Genomic DNA, 27931 nt, shown 5'->3' with positions numbered 1-27931 from the left:
ATCGCGCATGCGCAGGGCAAACACAAGCTAGCGACCTCGAAGACGCCGCACATCTTCCTATTTGCGACGGCACCAAATGATGCGAGTTTCGCCGCTACCTTCTCTTACATCTTGTGTTCCTGAACCTTGAATGGCGCTGGTCACCGTACAGCGGTCGCCAACCCCTAGTACAACCTCTAGTCCATGCGTGTCGGTGAGTTTCTTATTCGTTTCACCAGTTTGTTTCTACTTATTAAATGAGTTTATTCATGACCGAGCTATAGCGGCAGCTAGGGTGTTCACTCGGTCTGCGCATGCGCTAAAACAGTACTGAGCTTATCGGTGGTTAACAGGCAACTAGCCGCTGTTTAAGCGTTCGTAGTTTAACGCTTGACATTTTGAATGTTATTTTAAAATCACTAAAACTTTCCTCCTTTAAAGTCGGCGAGTTATTAGGTAGGAAAAGCGGTCGTTTTTTGTAGTTTGGTAAGATAGTTTTGTTAGCTAGTTGCTAGCTGCTGATCTGCAGCAGTACATATTCAGTGACATCTGTACTGCACTGTCATTCTGTTGCATTTGATTAATATAGTAAAATGATTATTAAATAATGGGGACGTTTCTTAGTTAAACCAGAAATATGGTGAAAGCACACACAATTCATAGATTTTATGTTACATTCCTAAAACTTCACAGAAATATCTGGGACATGTCACTTCACTGGGTGCCTCAGTTGAGGTTAAAGTTTGTACTTTTTGTACAAATGTGTGGATGCTTTGGCCTGATCCAGTAACGCAGACATTTTTTCTCAACAGCTGCTGCAATCCGATAAAGTAGCCCAGCCCTATGGCTTCATACCACTTCCTAATTTCTCTGAAATGCGGCAAGGTTTTCTCACAAACTCACTATAATCACAAGATTTGTGATGCAACAAACGTGTCATAAACATGTAATGTTTGTCTGTGTTGCACAGACTGACCATGAGTTACCACACTTTTTGCTTGTGCCAGTTGACAACTCAAAGATATGCAGTATAATGAGCTTTTATGCAAAAATGACTTGCGCTTTGAGAGTTCTATCAGTAAAGTTTTGATAAAGTGATTGTAAAAATTGTTAGATTTTGATCTGTAAGCCCTGCAGCCTAGTTCTGCACCCCAAATTGTCCTTTTCAATTTAGATATGGGACCAAGTTCTTTTTTTATTATTATTATCTTTAAGATTAGTTACTGTGCAGATATACTGTACACTACATATACTTCTTCATATAGTGGCTAAATAAAGCAGTATAAAATGCTGCAATAAAAACTTAAAATATAAGTTTGCTACAATGTTGTCAATTGATAATTTTAAATGGCATAATCCGGTGAGTGTTGTACAGTTATCATCTTAGAAATAAAAGCTTTATTTTTTAATAAATTCTTGTCTTTTTATTAAGTCTGACGTGAAATAATGTTCTTTGCATATATGTTTTTCTTAAGTATCATATTTTATACATCAAGCTTTTATGACTATGATATGGTGAGAGAATATAAAGCTCATACTTGAAAAGAAAAAAACACCTCAGTTTTATTTAGAGGGCCAAACTATACAAAAAAATAGCTCTTCAGTTTGGTTTAGTTGCTTATATATATATATATATATATAGCCAAAAAGTATGATGAAATTTTGATAGTGTGTAATGTAAATAAATTTGATCTTTACAACAGTATAGCCAACTACATGCATGAAATTCTCCCAAATATGGTGCAGTTTCTGAACCAGTCAGATGAGGTTGTAATCATGGTTGATATTTGGTAGGATACATACTGTAAAAATGGTATGAGTGCTATTTTGAAATGACATTTTGATTAAGTAAACCCCATGATAAATCCATATTATGCACAGGATACTGTATACTGATGCAATTACATATAATATTGTAGTTATATGGTTATTCATGCTGTCAACTGAAAGCTGTGATAAATTCAATCAAGTGTTTTATTGTTTGCTTTGAGTCCTAAAATTGAGACAACCTGCCTCAACAAATTCACCTTAAGATAGGCTGACCTAAAATCTTAAGTGTATATCTGGGTTAGCACCAGACCATGTAAAGGCCGCAACCAAATAGGAAAATTAGGTTATGTGAGTGAAATGAGCTACTTTCCCCCCATTACCAGCTACCCATCATGTGACCCCATTGAAGCATCCATGTGAGTCATCTTGTGAGATGCCTCAAGATTTTCTAGACAAAGTCCTCAGTGAACCTATCCCAGCGGGCCTTATTAGTATGCCAATCTTGACGTCGGTTGTGATGCGTGTCAGCATGCAAACTTTACATAGCTGATATTTGCTTATCAAATTAGCCAATTTCTCAAATAAATGGAAAGAGTTACATTGTTGTACATTTTCATATTACTAAAGCAGTATACTTTGTCACAGACACCTTGAGTTCATGGCTCTGCAGTGCAGCTTATGTCACACTGTTGTTTGCTGTCTCAGCATATTTCTGTCAATAGCATATGGTGATTATAGTCTGACTTGTGCCTGCTATGTCTTATTTACTGTAAGCAGAGTTGTTGAAGCATTGGGTTGGCTCCCTGATCCCGGAGAAAAAGTACACTGGGTTTGGTATTACTGAGACAGGCAGCATGGATTAAACCTAGGGCCTTTGTGAGCAGAGGAAGCCTGAAGATTCACTCTACTTGTGAATTGTGTGTGTGTGTTTGTCTGGCTTAGCTAGGAAATATGAGTGAAAAGGTTTAGTTTTGCAAGATGACAATCACTGGAAGATGGGGATGTGCGAGCTGCTTGCACGATAAGCAGGCTTGACTCGTCATTAGTAAGTAGACAAAAGATTCTCCTCCATAATGAGACTGCAGATGCAGCGTTTTGAATAAACATCCCCCTCTATTTTGTTGGGTAATGAGGTGTTTGTGGAGTGCCTGTCCTCATCTTTATTATGGCCCTCACCTATGCTGATTTTATTCACAGTTAAGTATACTACCATTCAAAAGTTTGGAGTCACTACATTGTTTTTTAAAATTATTATTATTATTAGTGCTGTCAAACGATTAATCGCATCCAAAATAAGTTTTTGTTTACATAATATGTGTATTGTGTATATTTATGTGTATATATATATATAATACACACATACGGTATATTTATGTATGCATATACAATTATGTATATACATTGTATATTTATATTCTTATATTTTATTAAATATATTTAATATATAAACATAATTTTTTTTCTTAAATATATACATGCATGTGTTTGTATGTATATATACATATTAAATATACACAGTATACACACATGTAAACAAACTTTTATTTTGGATGCGATCAATCGCGATTAATCATTGGACAGCACTAATTATTATGTAAGAAATTAATACTTCTATTCAACAAGAATGCATTAAATTGATCGAAAGTGACAGTAAAAACATATTACAAATGCTACAAAAGGTTTATAATTCAAATAAATGCTGATCTTTTGAACTTTCCTGAAAAAAATCATGATTTTTACAAAAATATTAAGCAGCAACTGTTTTTAACATTGATAATATTGATAAATGTTTCTTGAACCAAATGAGCATATTAGAATGATCATGTAAAATAATGACTACTGAAAATTCAGGTCTGCCATCACAGGAATAAAATTACATTTTGAAATGTATATAAAAATAAAAATATTTGAAATTGTATTAATATTTAACAATATTGCTGTTTTTTTGATCAAATAATGCAGCCTTGGTCAACAGTCGTGTATATGGTTTGTTTCTTAATTTGTTGATAAATAAGCTATACAATGATATGAAAATGAACAATTAAATATAAATGAATTGTTGCTTGTTTATAGTGCCAATTGAGGAATATTATGCTATCTGGTTTTCTAGCCATAGTGGGAAGGTGTGTTGCTGTTCATGCTGCAGTTCACAGTTTGTTTTTACTAAACTTGAAAAACATTCAATATTATAATTATTATTATTGGAATAATCATTCAAAATCTGTCAAAAAGTGGAAAGGCATGTTTTAAATGGAGGATACATTTTTGTGTAATTTCTGTTGTTTGCTGTCACTCGCTAAATTGCTGCTAAAGTTTAATGGAAAATTATATTGGTTTATCAGCCTGACGATGCAGAAAATGGTACTGGCAGGAGTACAGTTACAGTAAGTTGAGTGGGTTGAATTTCATGCTGGACCATCATAATCTAAGTGAACGTGCTCTTGGTCTGACCACAGTATCTCTTTCTTTCTTTCTCTGTCTCTTTCTGCAGGAGGCAGGCAGTGCTGAAGATGACCGACGCTCTCAGCCCAGGAGGTACCTGCATCTTACCTCATCTCATGCATCAGAATGCTAAAATCCACATTTATGTCTCTCATATTAATGAACCATTGCCTTGGTTTTTGAGGAAAGCATTCATATTGCTTTTTTTAAATTCAGTTTATGATATGCAGTATCTCCACCAGGGGGAGTATTCTAACAGTACATGACTAATTAGCAGGACATGACTTTAATATTCAAACCCTGCCACCTTTTGAGCTTTAATGTTTGTTTCAAGTTCAGAATAGGGAACCATGTTGTTTGATCTGCCTGTTTTGGCCAGATATAGGCTTGGTGAAGAAATCAAACTAAAATAAGATTTCATATGATGTCACAATCAATATCTTTTACTAAAAAAGAATCCAAAACTTTGATATTAGTTAGGTATTATATAAGTGAAACCAGGAAGATGGTGACCTGTGACTACAATGTGTACGTGACTCTGCAATCCAGTACACTAGAATATTTGCATGAATATCAGTTTTCTGTATCTGAGGTCAGCAATATTTGTGTATTTTAGAGTACACGCGTATGTAAGTGACATCAGACCTGTTTGTTTTGCCTCTGTGTCTTGTTTTGGATTTACCCTTTCTTTCACGCTATCACCGTTGTGTTTTATGCTAAATTGGACGTCAAATCCAAATCTATACATAGATTCCCAGGCGAAATCTGATATCTGCAGAATTTAAATGGCATCGTTCAAAAATCTATGCATTTTCTACACTGCATGTTCATTTATTTAAATATTTTGGCTAATTTAATGATGCTAATAAAAGCTAATAAAATTGTAATACTCTGATCTCTACATTTTGTTAAAATTGTAATACTCTGAACTCCATTTCCCCCCCAAAATTGGGGAAACTATCGGCTTATATTTGACTTTGAACATAGCTCATTCAGTTATATTTGTAATTAATTAAGTTTAGACTATATGTATCTGTATTTTTTGTTAATATCAACTATAGCAATTATATATACATACACATATTTGCATCTATCTATCTATCTATCTATCTATCTATCTATCTATCTATCTATCTATCTATCTATCTATCTATCTATCTATCTATCTATCTATCTATCTATCTATATTATATATTATCCATTTGCAAAAGTAGATAATTGTGAAGGTCTGCAGCACATGGTTGACAGCGTAGTGCTTTCATTAGAGGGTCTGGACAGGGTTCAGACTCCGATCTAATTTGAATCATAAGAATCCTGGTGGACCGATAACTATTCAAGCTTAGTTATGCAACGCTGTTTGGCTTGTTGGAATCGTCTGGGAGGGTCTTGCATGACATCAGCCTTTTGTTTGTGTAGTATCCAAGACAAAAACTAGAACCCTCAGGTCAAACTTACAAGACACCCCAAAACTTGGCACTCTTAATGCTGTGCCACACATGTCCTCAATTACACGCCATGTTAGGTAATCCTATGATGAGTATGATGTCATTTCTTTGCAATATTCTCATATCTCTGAGCTTTGTGTGTGTTTTCATTTGCCTTTTCCCACTGGCACCCCCATGCAACAACCTGACCCTGGATTACATAACATTTGGCCTGCATTAAAAGTATATTTTGCAGTGCACAATCACATAAGATTTCAAGGGGTGCAGAGGGGACCTGCAGCACTCTCAGGAACACAATATAAACTAAATGCTTTTTAATGCTGCCATGTACATTAAAATTCAAAGGTTTTGGATCTGTAAAATTTTTGATCTTTGATTAAAAATACAGTCATATTGTGAGATGATATAATAACTGTTTTCTATTTGAATATGTTTTGAGCTGTAATTTATTTCTATGATGACAAAGCTGAATTTTAAACAGCTATTACTCCAATCTTCAGTGTCTGAAGATGATTCTTAATCGTTCTAATATGCTGATTTGGTGCTCAAGAAACATTTCCACTTATTAATGTTAAAAACAGTTGTGTTGCTAAGTATTTTACTGTCGCTTTATTAATTTCTTTCATTAAAAAAACAAAAAACTCTTGAACAGTAGTGTACGTCAACATAACATTTTGTCTGCCACTTGTTATAAATTTACATCTCAAAAATGGGTATCATATCACTTTTGAGACTAAAATGATTCACAATTACTTGTAAACTACAAAATGTGGTCTGAATCTTGGCTGCATTTTAAACTGGACTTGGTGCTTGTAAAACCCAATGTGGTCAGAGAAGGATGCGTTTAGTGAATAAAAACATGGTTAAAACAAATCATATGTATTAAAATATATAGCAAAAGTTGTAGCTGCTAAAGAGATTTTTGAATCTGCGTATCTGGATTGTGGTACATATTAGCCGAACCGTCATCATCAACGTTTGCATTGTTTTTTTTTTATGGGACTATTTAGTCTTAGCCGGCCTGCAATACATTTGCTTTGTGCACTGGCCTCATTCCAGCAGCTCAAATTAGTCTTTGGGGCTGGAGAAGGGGGTGGTTAAGAGAGAAAGCAGGAAATACAGGCACCAGGAAACAGAATAGAAAAATAGATCCAGCATATAGAGAAAATAAGGCCCTGCAGAATCAAAGCATTGTGGCCCAACAGGTTTTTCTGGACCACAAATATATATTTATGTGTGTGTGTGTGTGTAAATGAATTTGGTTTGATGACGGTTTCTCACAGGGCTGGGCAAAGCAAGTTAATTCATGCCTGAGTTTCTCTCATTTCACCTAGATTTCTTACCAGGTCAGGTGTAAATCAACCGGTAGAGCTATACTGCCATACTGTTTATAATGTTGTATTTCTCCTGCATAATTGATTGCAGATGGCTGGCTTCAGTGTAGATAGCATTGTTAAAAATGTAGTTAAAAATGTGGTTTTGACGCATTGAGATGCCCCACGTCCAATATGAATTGTAGGTAATTTTTGCTTTGCTACAGTGTTAATTTCGTTGACGAAGACGACGACGAAAAATATTCGTCAACTAACATTTTTTCTGTGACTAAGACAAGACGTTGACGAGCTAAAACTAATATCTGATGATAAAAACTATGACGAAATTTACGCGCGTCTTAACAAGACGAGACGGAACTAAAATGTTATTTGAGGACTACCTGACATTCAAAATACATCCTATAGGCTAAGTTAACTGTCTTGTCTTTCAAAATGTGCGTCTCTGTCATTGGATAAGGTGCGTTTGCATGGCAGCCGCGGTGGACGGATAGGCTACCAAAACGCGAACTAGCGATCTGAAACAATGGCCTCAGCACCCGAAGGGTTAGGGAGTGGGTGACCAGACGTCCCGTTTTTCAATTTTAAGTCACAATTCATTGTCGATTAACTTAAAGTCGGTGAAGGTGCGATAGGCGGAAACGCACTGATAGAAGTGCTCTCTCTCGCGCGCGCTCCACTTCTTCAGTTCTCATACAGCGCGCGATCAGTTCTCAGTGCTCAAATACACACACAGCAGTCCAAATGTCTCTCATGTAGAGTATCTCATGGAAATACAGTCCGTTATGGTTTAAGTGAGCTTAAACAGGTGGGTGAAAACTGAATGTATGTCAGTAGGCTATTACATACATACCTTCCGTCTTAAATGGACAGCATTCCTAATTATCTGTCATAAATGTTAACCAACAAAGGATGTTAAATAAATGTATACTTGTTAAGTAAACCTACTGTATCTGAAAAATGAGTTTAATTTATATCTCTACCAAAAAAGATATTGAATTTTCCAAATTCAATCCTTGATTCAAATTTCTCATAACTAAGCTTAATTGATTTGGTCTAAAGAGAGAAGAATTAATGACTATTTTTGTTTGAATACTATAAAATAGCTACCAAAATAAATGTTGGTAACTGCAGTTTGACTAAAAGTAATGACTAAAAGTTGACAAAAATGCAATGACTTTTCGTCGACTAAAACTAGACTAAAACAATGAAAGACTCAAATGACTAAAATGTGACTAAGACTATTAAGCATTTTCGTCTCAAGATAAAGACTAAGACTAAATCAAAAATGCTTGCCAAAATTAACACTGCTTTGCTAAGGGACAATTAAAACTTTGTGGATAATTCATGAACTAAAAATTACAAATGAGTTGTGAAAAATACTTACTGTTACTCTAATAAAATTACTCATACCACAGTATATGATTTTGGTCGTACCGCCCACAGGATTTCCCATGTGGCTGACCATTTTTTTATGGAGTAGGAATTGGTATCAGACACATTCCCAGCTCCAAGTTTAGGAAACAGCTGGCTCACTGCTTAAGAACACTGTGGTCAGGAAATGGGGGTAATCAAGGGAGCATCCATAATCTTGGAAGCATTAGTGACCTTTTCCAGGACATTGCATGCAAGATACAGCCGTTGCACAACAGGGACTTATAATTTTGTAAACATGACATGACAACAGCAACATCTCATATTACCAGCCAAGAAAGTCAAATGGGAAAACTTTGATATAAACAAAGTAGCTTACACAACCCTGAGTGTGCTAACAGGCCAGAGGTGTTTTTTTGATAAGGCTTCAGATGTTATGTGCTGTCAGAAGAGCAAATGCGGTGGAACGTGGAATGTGATGTATTGTAACGTAAGCAGATGGGTGTTTAAACCATCTTGTGATGCCTTCAGCTTTAAACACAGAGAACCTACGTCATGCATTCACATGTGTGGCAGATCTGTCTTTGATTTTAGTTTTAAGTGCATTTACATAAAATACACTTAGGCATGTAGAATACAGAGCTCTAAAAAAACAGTCTTAATGACTTTGAGGGAACAATTGACTAATATCTCAATATTGATTCCCAGCTATCCGACTTTAATTTGCAGGTGGTCTCTGTAATGACTGATGTTTATCTATCAAACCCAGACATCTGGGTACTGCACTGAGGCAAACTAGCCAGGTTCCTCTTTCAAGCCATCATGCAAATCTCTGAATGAAGTTGAGTCGTCTACTTAAGGCTTTTATTGAGACATCTACATCGGAATTGCAGTGGTGTGTGTTTGGTGTACAGAGCACATTGCTTTTAAGTCTCCAAAGATGATGAAAAATATCTTTGAATCAAATAATATGACAGACTAACCTGTCGTGCGTAAGAACGCACCCAGATATTTAGATGAGAGATTTACAGTGTTTGTCGTGTTGGGACTGATTTTCCCATAGGTCTGAGTTAGGTCATTGCCTTTGACAAGGACACACAGAAAAAATAGACCGAATCATGTGACAGGCCAAATATGTGGTTTGCAAAGAATTATCTTTTCCTTCTAACGAATCGGGAAGTAAATGTGATCAATGATGTATTTGACGAATTTAGTTCCTTACTGCCAGAATTGGTGGCAGTCCAAGTCACTTTTTTTTTTTTTTTTTTTATGAATGTCTGTGGTCCTCCAATCAGAATCAAACCTAAAGTATTTGCTGACGTTTGAGTCCTTATGATATGATATGATTTTTTCTTCAAAGCCTGCTATTTATGTGCCTTTCCCACTTCGTATGACAACAAAGGCATTGTTTGGTTTGTGTTCGCTTATATAAAACAGACTATAGACTAAATAATCTAGAGACTGAATACTTTCACCTGTGTGAAGCTATATTGTCTCTCTCCTATCTGAGAAGTCTATCACTCAGACCTCAATTGACCAAAGCCTTTGATTACAACATTGTTTAAGTGTTAAGTGTCTTAAAAGAGCATAAGGGTGAATTTCAAAAACCTGTAAAGATACATTGCTGGGGTGTTTCTTTTAACCTCAAAATAAATAAATAAATAAAGGCCACGTTTTTATGTAAATTTATATTTTTGCATCTTGGTATTTATGGTTTAAATTTAAAATATGTATATAAATTGCCCAGAGACACTATTAATTAGAAATGTACTTTTTTATAAAGCAATAAAGCCAATAAATAAACAAACCTTTCGATTTTGGTGTTAAATTTGACCTAGATATGTTTTGTAAGATTTACCCATAAACAACCACCCATAAATGTAAATGCGTTGCCTGCTAAACTTATTTATTTCCCCCTGTTCCAACGTTGTTTTTAAACCTGAGCTATTCATAGAGCCACTTGACTGCCGTGGAAAACAACTGTCTGATCTGAAGGACGCACTCCAGGCACGTGATTTCGCATCTGAGGTCCTATTCCCGCTCTGCGCTGTGTCGTTGCGCGGGTGTCTAAAGTGTCGGCCGTCTGTGGAGTCCTGCAGTGGACCTTCCTGAAGCACATGTCAGCAGCTCCTCCTTCCCTCTGTTCAAGCATTAGTGCGCCGCACCGCAGTTCTTGCAGACAGTGTGTGTGTGTGATTGAAGCGGCTCGCCGGCTCTTGCTAAAGCAAATACACATGTAGATTTTGTTTTGTAGTTGTATACGTTCTCATTTGTTGTTTTATGCCTCTTTAGGGGCTGTGTTTACCGGGTTTAAAGAAACGGTGAACTTTTTGGGACTGTTTTGTTTGTTTTTATTTACCATTACGCTATTTTCAGGCCACGTCGGTGTCCTTTTAAGGCCTTATGGACGGGTTATTTTAATACTATTTTAGCTGACTGGACAAAGCATTTATCACCCGATTTATTTATTTTGGGTAGCTTTTTATTACTCGGGGGAGAATAATGACTGTAGGGGGGTCTTTCTGAGGATATCCGGCTCTCTGGTCCTCCGTCATGACCCTGGAGAGTGTGGCGATCACGGAGAGCTCCCCTGCCCGGGGATTCTGCTCCTGCTGCGGGGCAAAAATCATGCCGTACTTCTCCGACAACGCGGTCGCTTCTCAAAACCAGATCAACCAGCTGTAAGTAAACTTATAAACTCATTTACAAGCTCAGTCGTCAAACATTACGCACTGAAGTCTTTATTAGTGTTGTTTGTTTTTATCACTGCACTGACGCTGATAATCAAGTCTCGAACTTTTCTCACGAATGCAACTGGTTACGGTAAATAATACACTGCGAAATACTTCTCATCACATCTGGAAGCAGAAGTGGATGTTTCTCAAGCCTTTGTGACGTAACTGTGTGTGTTGTGAAAGATGACAGTAGAGAGATGTGATTTAACAACCTGTAGGTCAAATGATGACTGCCACAGCGTTTTACCATAACCATATAAATCATGAATATATTGTGATGGTGTCTCTAGTACTTTTTCAGGAAACCAACATAAATAGAGGCGATCTATAATGGCATGTTTTAATTGTACAGGGTGTACAATTAAATTAAAATATAAACACTAGTGTTAACTAGTTTAAGTTTGTGGGTCGATTTAAAAAAAAAAAAAAAGAATAAGTATTAAAGAAAAATCTTACTGACCCTAAAATAGTGTATCATTTTTAATTGCAGTTTAATGAAAAATGTAGATGTCAGTGTTATTTGGTAGCTTCTCATATTGAAAAAAATATATGAACATAAGGCAGTCCAAAGTTATTTCATATACTTTTTGATTTGTTAATTTTTAATGTATCAGAATAGAGATCAGATCATGTGGTTTTTGATGCAAAGATCAAGTGTAAATGTTCTCCAAACTGCTTTCAAGTTCTGATGGATATCAATGCGATACAGGAAGTGGATTGAGACCCATGCAAAAGATGTGAGTTGGCAAAGTGTAAATGCATGAAATTATTCAGGCTATACAGAAGTTCAGGAACTCCATACAAAATGAGGTGCATAACAACTGTAGCCTTTAGTATCGATACATTTAATTTTGCAGAACATGGTGAGCTGGGTCAAGTTCTGCAAAATTTTGCCGTTCAGCATTTGCACTATTATATAAAAAAAGTGAACTCAGTTAAATTTGCATATTGCGTGGGGATTGTTGATGACATGTATCTGTTTTGTAAATGTGATGTACAGTATGTACCCCATCATATAGCAATCAAGATGCATGAAATGACCATATGTAAATATATGAAGTGAAATATTTGTAATGACTTTCTTTTTTTTTCTTTTTTGCTCTGGCAAGATGCCAGCATTAATTATGAAAACATGTTGGTGGATCTCACAACAAACCTAACTGTAGCTAAACTGAGCTCTTACGTCAGTCGTTGAATTTGATTTGAATGAGATTTTTCTTCATGTTTGCATATGTTGTTTGTTTTTGCTTTATCACTCTCATAACACTGTAGTTTCGGCCACAGCTTTTGCATATGTCCAAGACCCCAGACAGCATGAAACCTCAAAATGAACATCGTGTACTAAATCCAATTGCTGTACACCCCAGCAGACTGTGAAATCTTTAGAGTTAGGCCTAAACTACAGTCGATTGGTTTCTTTTATGTTTCAGTGTTTTATTCAGTCATTATTCAGTGTTTCATAGAGCAGAGATATATGGCTTTGTTTTTAGACTAAGCAGTCACCTGACATTTGTCAGTAGTGTTATGGCATCATCCGTTTTACTTATATTGTGTTAGTAGGAAAGACTTGACCACTGGGGTGGAGTTCTGTTTTATCTTGCAAACAATAGATATGAGGAATTTAATTTTCAGTGAACCTTAATCCACATTGTTAATTTGATTTGATCTTTCAGATAGGGCAGATGATACCTGATGGGAATTACCATGCTGATATTGAAGCATATAAAAACCTCCAATACTCCTCATACACTGCCAAGGCAAACAGAGCTAAGATTAGGTCTGTGTTGATCAGTGAGCTTTAGTGATTAACTTGGGAAATTACAGGTGTGATGAACTGGAAGGAAGTTGAGTAGTGTGTTGAAACTTGCAGTGAGAAACAGAATTGCTGTACTTGCCTTGGCTTAAAACACTGTGACGTAGAGGAGCTGAACAACTTCCAAGTAAAGTTAAATATGCACTTGATAGGCTTAAGGGTGGCATTGTTATGGGGAAGTCTGATATGGTTTGTTGAAATATATGGGGCGTAATTGGTTTTGTAAAATTGCTTCCTCCTAACTCTTAAAAATGGTGTTGAATCATCAAAACCCAGCTGAGATGATGCTAAATATGTAAAAAAAAAAAAAATTTATCAATAAAATACTAAGTTCCATGCTCTTTGAGAGTGTTATCTAACATTTTAAAAATGGCATAACATAAATTGTTTTAAACACATCCATTGTTTATAGCTAGAAATTCTATGTGAAAACACAAATCAGAATTTTAAACTGCATTTATGTCAGTGTTATTTTAGCATTATTTATATGCTATATAGTTTTAGTAATTTTAGTAAACTTATTAATTTCAGTTAGCTGCCAAGGAAACATTTGTGACCCTGGACCACAAAACTTAAGTCTTAAGTGTCAATTTTTTGAAATTGAGATTTATACATCATCTGAAAGCTAAATAAATTAGCTTTCCATTGATGTATGGTTTGTTAGGATCGAACTATATTTGGCCGAGATACAACTATTTGAAAATCTGGAATCTGAGGGTGCAAAAAAATCTAAATATTGAGAAAATCACCTTTTAAAGTTGTCCAAATTAAGCTCTTAGCAATGCATATTACTAATCAAAAATTAAGTTTTGTTATGGTTAGAAATTTACAAAATATCTTCATGGAACATGATCTTTACTTAATATCCTAATGATTTTTGGCATAAAAGAAAAATCAATAATTTTGACCCATACAATGTATTTTTGGCTATTGCTACAAATATACCCCAGAGACTTAACTTAAAATGTGACCTGGACCACAAAACCAGTCTTAAGTTAATCTAATATGTTTATTTTATTATTTCAGCTTTATTGCAGTTGCCGGAAATGAGTTGTAATAGTTTTAGTTTTAAGTTCAAATTTCGATAACAGGGTTATAAGGTCAAATAAAATAATTAACAGGCTTGTATTTAATTTAACCTCAGAAAAAGCAACTCTTTTAACCAAATTGACTTAATTTCTGCTAACCCAATCTTATTTTGTACTCTTCTTGTGAAGTGCATAAACACTTTTTTTTTTTCATAAATATATTGCTTAAACTTAAAATAGAATCTTACACGCCAAAATGTTTAAATTCATTTCATAGTACAAATAGTGGCTTCTTTGGCCTCATTCACAGACATTTATTTTCTGGATTGACCCTCCACCAGAACCCCCTCCTCTCTTCCTCAGTATAGTCAGTGTGACTTCAGTTGGTCACCCATGTGCACCAATCAGAAAGCAGGACTGTGAACCAGAATAGTGCCTAATAATGTCTCATTTAATTTAAAAAATTAGGCCTGTATTCAAAGTTTTACTCTAGTGTTTGATTGTCCTCATTCGTGTTTTCCAAACCTTCCTCTATCTTTACATATCTCTCTTTTTGTCTATTTATGTCTCTTTATTAGTGGCAAGGGGCCTAATTTCTATCTCAGAAGGTGACAGAATGTCATCTCCTGTTCTCGCTCTGAATCTCTATCAGGCCTGAACTCATAAGGCCTTCAGCCCGGGCCTATATTTATCCCTACCCTAGTGGGAGAGTGACTAATATGGCCAGGGCCAGGTGGGGTCAGGCATCTGCAGCTTGTTGCGTGGCTCTCAACGGCCCCTTACATAGTGATGATTGTGTCTGTGCCCTAACACGTACTGTCTAGTGCTTCATGCCAAAAGATGACCCTCCCTCCCTCTTTTATTCTCTCTCCCTAAGCTGTGTGTAGATGAATGCAGCCAGGTCATCTATTTCCTCTGTCTGACCCATCTAAATTCTCTTCTTTTTTTCTCCTGTGTGTCGACGTGGATGTGTATACCCTTACATGTCTGCCTCGGTGAAATGCCAGTGGGTGGAAATTGCATCACATGGCCCCAGTGCCCTCTCCGCTCCCTGCACATGGATACTGCGTGACTTGTTCTGCGAAAACCAGGCCAGTGTAGTTTCCCAGGTCGTATTCTTGACATGTCACTGAAATGGTGTCATATCAAAGCTTTTGGAGTTTAGTAGACTGCAATTTGTACTCTGTATGTTGGTAATTAACCTGAAATACTTTTGTTAAATATACTCCATCTCAAACCATTTTACAGTTTTTATTTTTTGTTTGTTTATTAAGCATGAAGATTTTATGAATATGCATTAATTGATAGATTACATGGAGTATTTTTACTTTTTGAAAATTAACTTGGCACACCACAGGACCAAAATTTTATTAAAAATGGTGAAAACAAAAAGAAAATTGGCTTGAATATTAATTTTATATTTTAAATTTTTTTGCAAACTTCTAGACAGTCAATAATCTTTAGCACACCCTGATCTTGTAATCATGCAGTTTGCATGCTTTCTGCACAAACTTTCAAAGTTTCATCCCAAGCTCTCTTTCAGCTGTCGTGTTTGGTTACTTGAGATGATATACAGTAGCTACCAACACTGTAAAAGTCCATCAGCATTCATTCACTCTGTCATTTATTTTTAGGTTTGTAAAATTAGCCACTACCCCAGTCTGCAGCCCATATCCCCTCATGTGCTGATAGATGATGCCCAAAGCATGAAAGTGCAAAGTGCAGAGCATGAAGAGAGACTGCACTAAACTCTCACTTTCTTGTCTGTCTGTCTGTCTGTCTGTCTGTCTTGCTCTGTTTTTACACATATCTACAAGAGCTTCCTTTTAAAAGTATTTCACAAAGCATCTCTTAGCAATATTAGTGGCAGCCAGGGTCCGAAATGAACACTTTATCACCTGCCAATGGCAAGTGTGCCTCATGTACTGGCCATCAAACTGTGTTTTATATTTTTATTAAAATATAAACTACTGTTCAAAAGTTTGAAGTCTGTGCTTTTTTTAATAAAGTTAAAAATAGGAGTTTCAAATGTGATTTTTTTTTTTTTTTTTTTTTTTTTTTTTTTTTTTTTTTTCCTGTGAAGGCAAAGCTGAATTTTCAGCAGCCATTACTCCTTCAGAAATCATTCTAATATGCTGATTTGGTGCTCAAGAAACATTTCACATGGGGAATAGAAAGTTTAAAAGAACCGCATTTATTTCAAATTGAATTTTTGTATATTATAAATGTATTTTGATAGTGGAAGTGTCTGTCAAACTGTCACTTATCATCAGTCATCCTAGGGGTGTGCGATATGACGATTTTTGATCGTGGACGATAAAAATGTCTCCACGATCTGCTTTTGAAGAAATATCGTAGTATCGCGCTACCGCGCACATTGTCAAATACAGTTCTGGCGCCTCCGTCTCTATATACTGTACAACACGACATACAGCAGTAGAGTTACTCAGACAGGACACTGCACTTATTCGCGATCGCAAAAGTACATTATTTGCATACAAGCCTTGCTGGTTAAATGTTTAATTCGCGCGCTGGTCTGACGTGCGCTTGTTCTGAGCGCATACACCTGAAGCTCGCGCACTAAAACGCCTGTCTAACAGCGCCTGATTACTCAACTAAGTTATATTTTGCGCTAATACTGTCAAAACACACAAGGTTTACATACAGACTGAGTTGGTTATCTCTAAAATGAAAGTAAATAGTTAAGAGAGAAACGGATGCCTGCCTGTACTGTATATTAGATGCGTGCAGCTCTTAAAGGGACAGGACACTAAACGTGCTGTCGACTGTCATTAAAGGGATAGTTCACCCTAAAATTGAATTTCTGTCATTATTTACTCAGTGGAAAACCAAACAGTTGCTGGTCTACATTGACTTTGATAGTAGGAAAGAAAAATCCTATGGAAGTCACTGAGGACCAGCAACTGTTTGGTTTTCCACCTTCTTCAAAATAGCATTTATAAATGTTCAGCACAAGAAAGAAACTCATTCCGGTTTAAAACAACTTTTGAGTAAATGATGGTATAAAAATACAACATTATGACAGAATTGACAGACAGATGACAGAATATTAATTTGTGGGGGAACTATTCATTTAACGTTAACAAAACAACAAAACACAAAGAGAAAAATCACTCCCTATTCTTGACTGAAAAATTTTAATACAGTTGCTTTAGGAATCAGTCTATCTAGTGTTTTATTTTTATATTTGTTCATTCAATTTCATTGAATGCTCTGCTAAATACACCTATTGTACCTGGAAATAAAGCACTGTTTGTTTTATTTGTATATTATGTGTATTTGTAATGTGTATCTTTGTTCTTATTTTTTAATAAGAAAAATAAAATAATGACAAAGATTTTTTATCTTCACCCACTTTGGCCTAAATATCTGCCATGCATCTTTGTCTTTCTAGTTTGGCTGTAATGCTCAGACAACTTGTAAAACCAAAATAGTAAAACTAACAAAGAATCGGGATAAAAATCGTGAATCGTGATATTTCTATAAAAAATCGTGATATGATATTTTTCCCATATCGCCCACCCCTAAGTCATCCTTTGCTAAATAATTAGTTTTCTTTGAAATAAGGCCCAAAAGTAAAGGATCAGTAAGATTTTATTACAAAAACATTACCAAATACCAAATATTTTTGGTATATTTTTTGTTTATTTTTGGTAATAAACAATACCAAATATTTTTCATTTAATGTTTGTATATTTTGTATGTTTTTCTCACTTACATCAGTAAGTGTAAAACTATCTTTTTTATAATTTGCTTTATAACATGTTTTGTTTCCTAATAAAGTTAAAATAATTTTTGTTTGCATTTTGTGCTTAAGCTTTGGACCCTGGAGCCAACTATAAAAGAGAGAGGCCATGAGATAGACAGGAGACAAAAAGCTGAGACTAGAGAAGGGAGGAAACAGCTGGGTCAGCGGTGACTGGGATGTGGGAAATGAGCTCAGTTGAGTCTGATGTTTTTTTCCTTTTTGTTTTTATTTGGGGTGTGACTGCCCGTGGCTTCTCACATTCACTCTATTCTACAATCCTTCCTTCCCCAAAATTCTGAGACCGAGAGCTAGTTTCCACAGAATTTCCCAGATTCCTCGGAAGTTACTCCAAGGGTACTTTTCAGAGTCAGACATGGAAAGTCCAGAGCCTGTGGCATGTGAAACAGGAGCAGCAGTTTATGAGCGTGACCTCGGGTCACTGTAAGTGTTGAGTTGAAGGTGTTGCTTCATAATGACAGCTGTTACGGGTCAAACGTCGCCCCGCTCTGTTACCGAGCCTCTGTCGGGCAGAGGCCACAGTCAAACTGATAAACAACAGTGTCTCCATAGTGATTTCTATGGAAAAGATGATTTCTGGAAACAATCTCTCTCGCACTCAGCATGAGCCCCTTCACTTATTTCACAATGTTACTTTGAGGTCTCTTATAGCGCAAATGCAGATGTGAATGTTTGGTGGGTGGGCGTGCTTTTTTTTTTTTTTTTTTTTTTTTTTTTTTTTTTTTTTGCATCACTGTGGTACAAATATCTGTACCATTTAAAATCTAAATGTTGACCATATTTTCTATTTTAGTGTCATATGTATAATAATAATCTCTTTATCGCTGTTTTTGTCATCAGTATCAGCGAGAACTTCCTAACTGTCAAAGGTGCCGCCCTCTTCCTCCCGCGGGGAAATGGCTCCTCCCTTTCTTCAGCACCCCGCATTACACAGCGGCGGAACAAACACACAGGTATGAAGTTCTCTTGACACATTCATTGTGTGGTTCTCCAGCTGTCAGATGCAGCTCAATATAATAATTATATGGAACCTGTATTTGTTGTTGTCAGTTTTGATTTGAGCTGTACCATATGGCAATATGTAAGACCCTGGAGATGAAGGACATTTTGTCACTGAATAATATTTTTGTGCATGCATTTGCATTCATGTTGATAGACATACCACTGTGCATGCAGATAGACAGTATTGATTTCATTATGAGACCCATTAGCTTACAGGAATGCATTATGAAAGGGCACTAGTAAATGTCTGTCATTATATAATACAGTATGCAGTAGTACATTTTATTAATCCATTCTATTCTTCAGTCTTTAACCTTTTTAATAACAAAAGTATGTAATGATATACAGTGTTCCCAAAAAAAACCATCTTTGGCATTTTTGCCACACTTAAATTATATTACATTAGATGGCAAAATATCAAATTATGTAGTATGTATTTAAAAAATAAATAAAACAAGCTGTTAAAATGGCTCAGAAACTGCTATTTCGATATACGTTGGAATTGATAAGATAAGATGATTGCCGTTTCCATTTCATGCTGATTATAAGGTGCAAAAACTGTTTGAGTTCACTTTAAGCAACTCTCATTAACGTTTCTCGTTTTTAACTCTCAAGTTGGGTTAATATTTCTATTCACGATTTACAAACTCGAGCTAATCATCTCCAGCCTGACAAAGAACATATGTCTCATATGGGAGGAAGTGAAATTGACTACGAGTAATTTAAAGGAACAGTCATAATTTACTCGCCCTCATGTCGTTTCAAACCTGTATGAGTTTCTTTCTTATGTTAAACATAAAAGAAGATATTTTGAATAATTTTGAAGAACAAAACAGTTGTCAGTCCTGATTGACTTTCATAGTAGGGAAACACTATGAAAGTCAATGGGGACCATCAACTTTTTGATTACCGGCATTCTTCAGAATATCTTCTTATCTATTCAATATAAGAAAGAAACTCATACAGGTTTGGAACGAAATGAGGCTGTGTAAATGGTGTAGTATGCAAATGTCACAGCGTTATTATCTGGGAGGTTTATAGTTGTTAATGGTTCATTCGCAGGTGACCTTCAGCAGCATTTGCAAACTATGTTCACCCTGCTGCGCCCAGAGGACACCATCCGCCTGGTAACTACCACCATTCAGACTTTATTCATCAAAACACAGGCAACAGAATGCTGATCGTGTCTCTATCACAGGCTGTTCGGTTAGAGAGCGCCTACGCCCTGCGTACACGGTACATGGTCATCGTCTCCACAAACGGTAGACAGGACACTGAAGAAAGTGTGGTTCTGGGAATGGACTTTGGCAATTCAGACAGGTCATAATAAAGCAGATGCTCTAATACATTCGTTTTGCATTTGCTGCTCTAGAAGGTGGTGCTCTTTTTTTTTTTTTTTAAACAGTGGGTTCAGTGGAATGTATTGTTGTTGTTGTTTTTTTTTATTATGCAAGTAAAGAATGTGACAAGGTTTGCATGTACCAAATACAGAACCCCATAGATCAAACATATAAGAGAGGAAAAAACAAAACAAAAAGGTGGTGCTCATAACATGTGATCATGTGTTTCCTGTAGCACTTGCACAGTTGGGCTGGTTTTACCCTTGTGGAGCGATACACTTATACACTTGGATGGAGACGGGTGAGGCATAACCTTCACACACAAACCAAGTTCTGCATTTTTAAACACAACTTTTACAAAGTGTTCAGACTGAACATGCTGTATTCCTCTTATTAGGGGCTTCAGTGTGTCCACCGTTAACCGAGTCCATGTCTTCAAACCGGTCTCGGTGCAGGCCATGTGGTGAGTGCCTATAAAGACAGCTTTTTTCAATTTCATACTTTTTTAAACCGTGTTGATGGATTTTCTCTCTCGTACATACTCGCAGGTCAGCCTTGCAATCCCTGCATAAGGTTTGCGAAGTGGCCAGAAGTCATAACTACTACCCTGGGAGTCTATTCCTGACCTGGGTCAGTTACTATCAGAGCCGTGTGACCTCCGACCAACACTGCATCAATGAGTGGAAAGCCATGCAAGACGTGCAGTCTCACCGCGCAGACTCGCCCGTGCTGTTCACTGACTTGTGAGTAACACACACCTATGCCAGATATGCTAGCTTTTGCTTAGTGAAATGTATTGTATTTTTGATCAAATAAATGCTGCCTTGGTTAACTTAAAAAAACTTACCAACCCAAAACCTTTGAATGACTGAGTAGTTCTCACTTTTTTGTTTTGGTCTGGTGTTAAGCAAGGGTATTGTTATTGTGCTTTCCATATTTGGGGCCAGGTTAATGTTTACAAAACTCGAGTTCTCCAATAATCAATAGTGGTGAATTGCAGTGTTTGGTTTGTAAATCAATCCTTGTTTTTGGAAAAGTGAGACATGTGCGGGCACACACGGTCAAGCGGCTGGCTGATGCAAGCTCAAAGTTCAGTCTTTATAGCCCAAGAGGGCAAGTTTGCATCAGCGCAAGATAAGGCGGCATGGCTTTCCCTGAATAGATCGACATGTTATTGCCAAACTGATGAGATGAACTCTAACTTCTTAGATGCACAGTGGCCTGATGGTGTAATCCTTCGTTGCCTGTAGGACTGTAGGGGGGAATTTCCCCACAGTTGGAGGCATTTCCACGTGCATGTGTTTTTAAAATGCTTTACTGCGGCTGCTTGCTTTTTATAGCTCCACACTGAGATTGATTTACAGTCGGAAAAATGGCCGGGATAGATAGGTAGAGGGGCGGATGGATGGAAACAGGTGACTTGAGCAGGGGAGTGAAAATTGTCGATCTAGTAGATACTTTCTGATCCTGACACAGGGCAACGAGGTTGAGCCATAGAGAATGTTTTCCTCGAGAGGTCAGGGAACTGATCTATTCCTTTTAGACATCCTGTGGAATGGTGCCCATTGAATGCATTTGAATTAGATTAACTGACACAGCTAAGGTAGTGTGATCATAACTCAATATGGGTGCTTTACATGGGAATATGTTGGGATTGTAACTCTACACTGTCACTCTTTTCTTGAAAGGTCAATCAAACTGGCATGTGTAAACATGTTTAACTTTCCCACATAGGGCTTTTTGCCACTCAGATTGTCAAACACATTGCCCTCATGCACAGCCACCAGCTGATGGTGTTGACCTACATTAGCAGTGTTTTTAAGGTTACTGGTAGTGATTAAGAAAACAGTTCAGTCCCTTGGGAGCCAATCAGTGCTTGTAGTGCTATCAGTGAAGAGACTTGTCCCATGGTGAACCCAACACCAGAGGCCTAGGGATGACGCACATTTACCATTTGCACGTACTACAACGAGCTGGGATTTGATTTAAAATTGTTTGTACAAATCAAACAAAAGCTTTGTTTTGAGGTCTTTGGTTTTTGTGACGCTGTACTCAAACAATACCACACAGACAAACAAAGAATCATACGAGGTGAGACACACCTCACATTGCGACCAAACTGGATGATTTATGATTCTGTTTCCTGTATACAGGCCAACTGAGAGAGAGCGCACAGAGAGACTGATTAAGACCCGTTTGAGAGAGATCATGATGCAGAAAGACCTGGAGAACGTCACTTCGAAAGAGGTACAAATACCCATTGTGCATATTGTATGCAACCAAGTAAAACTCCAAAAATTCTTGATGTTTTAAATAATACCAGTCGATCTTGAGGTTCACATCAAAAATTGGTAACGTATTGGATAACTTTTCCGTTCAGATTCGCACAGAGCTGGAGATGCAGATGGTTTGCAACCTGAGGGAGTTCAAGGAGTTCATCGATAATGAGATGATTGTCATCCTGGGCCAGATGGACAGCCCCACAGAGATCTTTGACCACGTCTATTTGGTTGGTCTCCCACCCAGTTGTCTATACTCTTCACTGAAGAGAACTAATCTACTATGGACTTTAAGACAAGGTTGTCCAGTCCTGCTCTTGGAGGGCCACTAGCCTGCAAAGTTTAGTTAACCCCAATTAAACATAGCTGAACCAGGTAATCAAGGTCTTCAGGCATACTAGGAACATTTAGGCAGGTGTGTTGGGGCAAGTTGGAGCTAATCTCTCCAGGACACTGGCCCTCACAGAGCAATTTTGGACACCCCTGCTTCAGGAGTATCAACTATAATGTTCAATTTCTGTTTGTGTTTCCAGGGTTCTGAGTGGAATGCTTCAAATCTTGAGGAGCTCCAGAACAGTGGGTAGGTGACGTTATTATTCCAGGCCTATCTTTTTAAACAAATACATCCGCTCGGCTGCATGCAGTCATTGTTAATTTTACCACCCCCACTTCCTCAGAGTTCGCTACATCCTGAATGTGACGCGAGAGATTGACAATTTCTTCCCCGGGCTTTTCGAGTACCACAACATCCGAGTGTATGATGAGGAGGCCACAAACCTCTTGGAGTATTGGAATGACACCTACAAGTTCATTTCCAAAGCCAAGTATGTAGAAAGACGACTGCTGCTTTTGACATTCCAATCCATCCCATGGAAGTGTGCTTTAATGGAACTCTTGTCACCCAGGAAAGCTGGGGTGAAGTGTCTGGTGCACTGTAAGATGGGGGTGAGCCGTTCTGCCTCCACCGTAATCGCATACGCTATGAAGGAGTACGGCTGGGACCTGGAGAGAGCCTTTGACCATGTGAAGGAACGGCGCTCTGTCACCAAACCAAACCCATCCTTCATGAAGCAGCTTGAGGAGTACCAGGGTATCCTGCTAGCCAGGTATGGGCCACACACATAGAGCCTTAGGTCAGAATGAATTTCGCTTCATCTCACACACCCTTGCCTTTTGAATAAAGAGCCAAAGAATAGACTTGCTGACACATTGACCTTAGGATTTCATGCAATACATTTTCTCTAAAAAGAAGGTCAGCAAAGAGCAAGGCTGGAGTTTCCATTGAGGAAATGCTCTTTTGAATTAATGGCGTTGAGTTTCGTTGCCATTGTGATCTAATGCAAGTGTATTATGCAGGTCTCTCCACATTCCTTTTGTTGTGCAGATTTTACTGTCATACTTGCCTTCGTGTTTGTATTCCCATTTACACACCCTGAACGATTTTGTATGTTTAAAAGATCAGTCACCACCCTCAGTGATTCAGCCGACCTTCATTAATGTGATGGTAAAAATGTTTCCATCACATTAATGAAAGATGCTCATCTGAAACTTGTCTCTTTCTTTCTCTTTTGCTTGCTAATGTTTTCAGCAAACAGAGGCATAACAAGCTGTGGCGTTCCCACTCAGACAGTGATCTGTCGGAGGCTCACGAGCCGCTGTGCAAGGCACCACGCTCGCTGGACCGCTCAGACCCTCACAACAACAACGGTTCTCCTTCCATTCAGCAGATGCTGGGCATTGCTTTGATAGAGTCCCTTATCAATCCACAGTCTGCTTTGGGCAACACTCATACGAAACTGGGTGAGTCGGCCTCTAAGCTGGCACATGAAGACCCCGTTCTCCCACCTCGTCCCAGGCAACGAGCGGCCACAGTAGTACCTGAGCATAATATGGCGAGGAACTCTCATTTGAACCTCACGGTGAGCGAGCCTGTTGCTCGTCCCCATCCTCCTCCCTCTCTACATGTCCTTTCACCAGAGGAGGGAGAGGGCAATACAACTTCAGACCTCGGCGCCCAGTCATCTCAACATGTGCATGAGCCAAAAACAGACTGTGTTAAGTTATCCCCAAATACACCTGATCAAAATGACTCTTATCAAGTGTCACAACCTTTAGAACTACATCTGGAAAGTGCTGTCAGTAAAGATGAAGGGAATCTGCCTTCTCCAAGCACGCCTGAGGCTGACAGCCCCTCAGGAGCCCCTGTGGCGCCCGGGCTGGACTTCAGTGATGATGATAACAGCCCCAACACTGCAGATCTGGGAACAGCAGACAATTTTGTGGATGCTAGTGCATCCTGCCTCAGCACAGATACCATTGACTTCTTTAGTGCCAGAGAGAAATTCTTCTGCCTGTGCCAGGATAGTCAGCCTCGCTCGTTTTCTGAAACAACCACTGTCTGGTCACCTCAATCCAGATGCACCCCACCCTTGGATGATTCCAGTGAGGAAGCTGATGAGGTAAGAGTTGGCCATCACTTCAGAGATCATTGCACTTCCTGATTTGTAATGCTTAAAGATAAATGATAAAACACAAATGGGAACGACTCATTTATTAATCTAACAGTAAATGATAAAGGAAGTATGGGCAAGCGACACCAGTACAACACTGCCTTCTGATGGTCTAATCTAGAATTGCATTTAAAGGGACAGTTCACCTAAAAATCGAATTTTGACATTTACTCGCCCTCATAACAAAAAGACTGAGTTCTGTGGAACACACAAGGACAAAATTTGGGCTAAAAACCCCCAAAAACTTTGAGGATTGAACCAAATTTTGAGATGGTATGGTGAAATACATGGCGAAAAATGTCCATTCTACTGTAGATTCAGAAGACTAGGAATTTAAAACGGATCTTTTGGTCTGTTTTAAAGATCTTTAATTTCTGATAATTTTCTGAAAGCTATTTTGAAAAAAAGGGTGCTGTGGGCATTTATTGTTTGTGTACCACCATGGAAGATTAAGTTGAATTTGAGACAAATCAAGGGTACTTATATGATGACAATGAAACGTATTTTCATTTTAAGGTGAACTGTTCCTTTAATGTGGTAACATTTACGTTAATGTGGTAAGCTCTCTTTATTGAGAGTGCAATGAAACAATGCAATTACCTCTTGTGATCCAATTTTTTGCATTTCTCCTTCCTAGTGCCACGCCCACTCAGAGACCAATAGTGATACAGTGCCCCACCTCCCTCTCAATGACAACAGCGTGTGTGTGCGTCATATAGTTACTGAACTGGAATCCATATCACACACCTGCAGTCCACCGCTGGCATGCAACTCGCCTCAAACGGCTACACTGGAGGAGGTGGATGAGGAAACTGCTTCGGTTCCTCATTCTCCCCCCGACAGGACTTCGGGATCCGTGCGCCGGGCCACTGAGCAGTTGGAGCTTATATTACGTCAGGGTCAAGAGGTTCCTTCCTCTCGGTCTCCTCTTCTTTCCCCATGTTTGGACTTTTCAGAGCCACACTCCAGTAAGCCAGAGGGCACTGCAGCTCTGACCTGCACTGAGCCCCAAAAGGCTCCCGATGGAAAACTTGATGACACAAAAGTGCTTGATGATGAGGATTCTGGTATCATCCCTGATCCTTCCTTCTCGTTGTATCTTGAAGGGAGCGTTTCAGTGGAGGCCGACCAGATAACTTTGAACCCCACTCTTGAGCCCAGCTCTGGTTCTTCCTCTCTGTTGTGGCTAGAAGGTGTGACTGAGCTGGAGACAGATGTGGACGACCCGTTGAGGCCCCATGTCCGACTGGCCTGTAGCAGTGAGGACTTGCAGAAGATCCAGGAGACTCTTCGAGAGCTCCAGGCGTTTTTATATGAGGCTGGAGGACTGGGGTTGTGCACTGGACAAGTTGAGGAGAACCAGTCACCTGAGGACAAGCATAACTTGATAGATGGGGAGCAGCGATTGGAGCCCAAAGTACCTATGATGTGGCAGAGAGCCATGGAAATCGAGGCCCGTATCAGACAGGCCGGACTCACCCCTCCTTCACTCATGAAACGCTCTGCCTCACTCGCTAAACTGGACAGGCTAGAGCTATCTACTAATGACTTGAGTGACTGGGACTTCCACCCGGCCACCACAGGGTTTCATCAACCATCCTCTTCCTCTTTATCCACCTTTGACTCCTTGCCACAGACCCACAGCCACGATGATGCCCATAAAAAGCAGCGCGTTCTACCTCAGAGCCCTGATTGCACCATTCAGGCGGGCAGGACGGAAGGCTCCGCCCACCTCTCACCCTCATGCCCACAGCAGACTCAAGGGGGTGCAGCCAGTCCCCCTGAATACACCCCCGTCCAGCCCACCGTTTCGGTGTCCACGCGACAACATGTGAAGACTCACCCCGTTCGTCGTTTCCGTAAAGCGTCGGACAAGAAAAAGACAGTCACTGTTTTGTACAACACCATGTGACCACGGACTTTGACACGCTGGTTTTAGCCGGCGTTATGGACTCAAACCGCAACCAATTCAAGTTTCATTCAGTGAAGTCTAAGCTAAATTTGTTTGCTAAAATGTATGCTACTGTAGGTGTGAATGAGGGCATGTGTGAGTGACTACGTCAGTTTTGTTCAAAATCTTTCAGGTAGCAACTCAAACAAGGGGGTTGTGTCTTAAAACATGCACTTTACTCTTGTTTTTCTTTTTTATTGTTTTTTTAGATAGCATTTTTATTTGAATGCACTGTCTTGAATGGTAGAGTTGACTGTCTGACAGCATGTGGAGTCGTGATTCTGTTTGAGACCAAGGTAAACTTGATGAACCTTTTTTTATCCTGTGCTTTAGCTGCAACTTATAAAATAAAACTGCACTTTTAAATGTTTTTGTCAGTTATTCATTCTGTAGACAGGTTAATACATTTAGGATTGAAAATTTTACACAGTATTTTGATGGTGATGGTAATTATTATTAATTTTATTATTACTGTCATCTGAATTTGGTTAAAGAGAACGGTTTACCCTGCTCTCTTTCAGTTCTGTTTAAACATTAGCGCCACGATGTGGTGAGAAGCAGTACTGCATTATGCTGTGGTTGTGTTTGGGGATTGCTGTAAGTGCACTACATGTGAGCCTTTAAGCATTTTTGTAACATTTAGCTTTTTCTTGTAATTTAAGTTATTTTGAAATGAGGTTCATAATGTTTAACCATGCCATATTATGAAATCCTTTTACCAAAAGCTGTCAAAGGCTTTTAAAATAAGTTGTAACATCCCTTTGTGACCGTTTGCTTATGAGGACAGGCTTGATGTTATTAGTGAAAGTAATGAAAGAATAAGCATAGTCTGTTTCACAAGAGTCAATTTTTAACTCCAACTGGGACCAGTGGCTATTATGTTTGAATATTCTCATCATATAGTACCTGCGCCGACTGACTGATTAATATTATTCACTGGGGTTGACTCATCACAAAGCCAAAGCTTTCTCTAGACTGCTGATTCATACTGGAAATGGCACTGCGATGCTTAAAACACTCCCCCGATAGTCCCAAAATAATCATGGGAAAGAAGGTGTTTGAAGCCTTTTGCAAATGACAAAAATCTATTTCAAATTATGTTTGAACTTCCTGGTGGAAAATTTCACCTATATATATTTTTTTAA

General features: G+C 38.3%; 1 protein-coding gene across 4 annotated transcripts; it reads left to right on the top strand.

The window, feature by feature from the left end:
- LOC306851547 (protein phosphatase Slingshot homolog 2-like) lies at positions 1 to 27156 on the top strand. 4 transcript variants are annotated; one of them, XM_079387852.1, is made up of 16 exons: positions 4 to 193; positions 4092 to 4133; positions 4241 to 4284; positions 18545 to 18657; positions 19769 to 19833; positions 19905 to 20026; positions 20282 to 20347; positions 20444 to 20509; positions 20595 to 20789; positions 22200 to 22293; positions 22427 to 22555; positions 22859 to 22905; positions 23003 to 23149; positions 23231 to 23431; positions 23914 to 24784; positions 25473 to 27156. In XM_079387852.1, the coding sequence occupies exons 1-16, from the start codon at positions 131 to 133 to the stop codon at positions 26745 to 26747; spliced, it is 3540 nt and encodes a 1179-aa protein (XP_079243978.1). In that variant the 5' UTR covers positions 4 to 130; the 3' UTR covers positions 26748 to 27156. The 4 variants fall into 4 exon arrangements, with proteins under 4 accessions (XP_079243980.1, XP_079243978.1, XP_079243979.1 ...); XM_079387854.1 differs by lacking the exon at positions 4092 to 4133 and having other exon boundaries at positions 1 to 193; XM_079387855.1 differs by lacking the exons at positions 4 to 193; positions 4092 to 4133; positions 4241 to 4284 and adding exons at positions 10524 to 11022; positions 17756 to 17880.
- The last annotated feature ends 775 nt before the right edge of the window (positions 27157 to 27931 follow it).

The sequence above is a fragment of the Barbus barbus genome, assembly GCF_936440315.1.
Source record: "Barbus barbus genome assembly, chromosome: 31".
NCBI classification, from domain to species: Eukaryota; Metazoa; Chordata; class Actinopteri; order Cypriniformes; family Cyprinidae; genus Barbus; species Barbus barbus.
This window is presented reverse-complemented; position numbering and strand designations above follow the sequence as displayed.

What these genes read in the sequence shown, in the direction of transcription:
- LOC306851547 (XM_079387852.1), top strand. Translation starts at nt 131, where the DNA reads ATGGCGCTGGTCACCGTACAGCGGTCGCCAACCCCTAGTACAACCTCT. An exon ending in CAGAGGACACCATCCGCCTG is followed by an intron (nt 19,834 to 19,904) that starts GTAACTACCACC and finishes TCTCTATCACAG; the next exon opens with GCTGTTCGGTTAGAGAGCGC. An exon ending in ATACACTTGGATGGAGACGG is followed by an intron (nt 20,348 to 20,443) that starts GTGAGGCATAAC and finishes TCCTCTTATTAG; the next exon opens with GGGCTTCAGTGTGTCCACCG.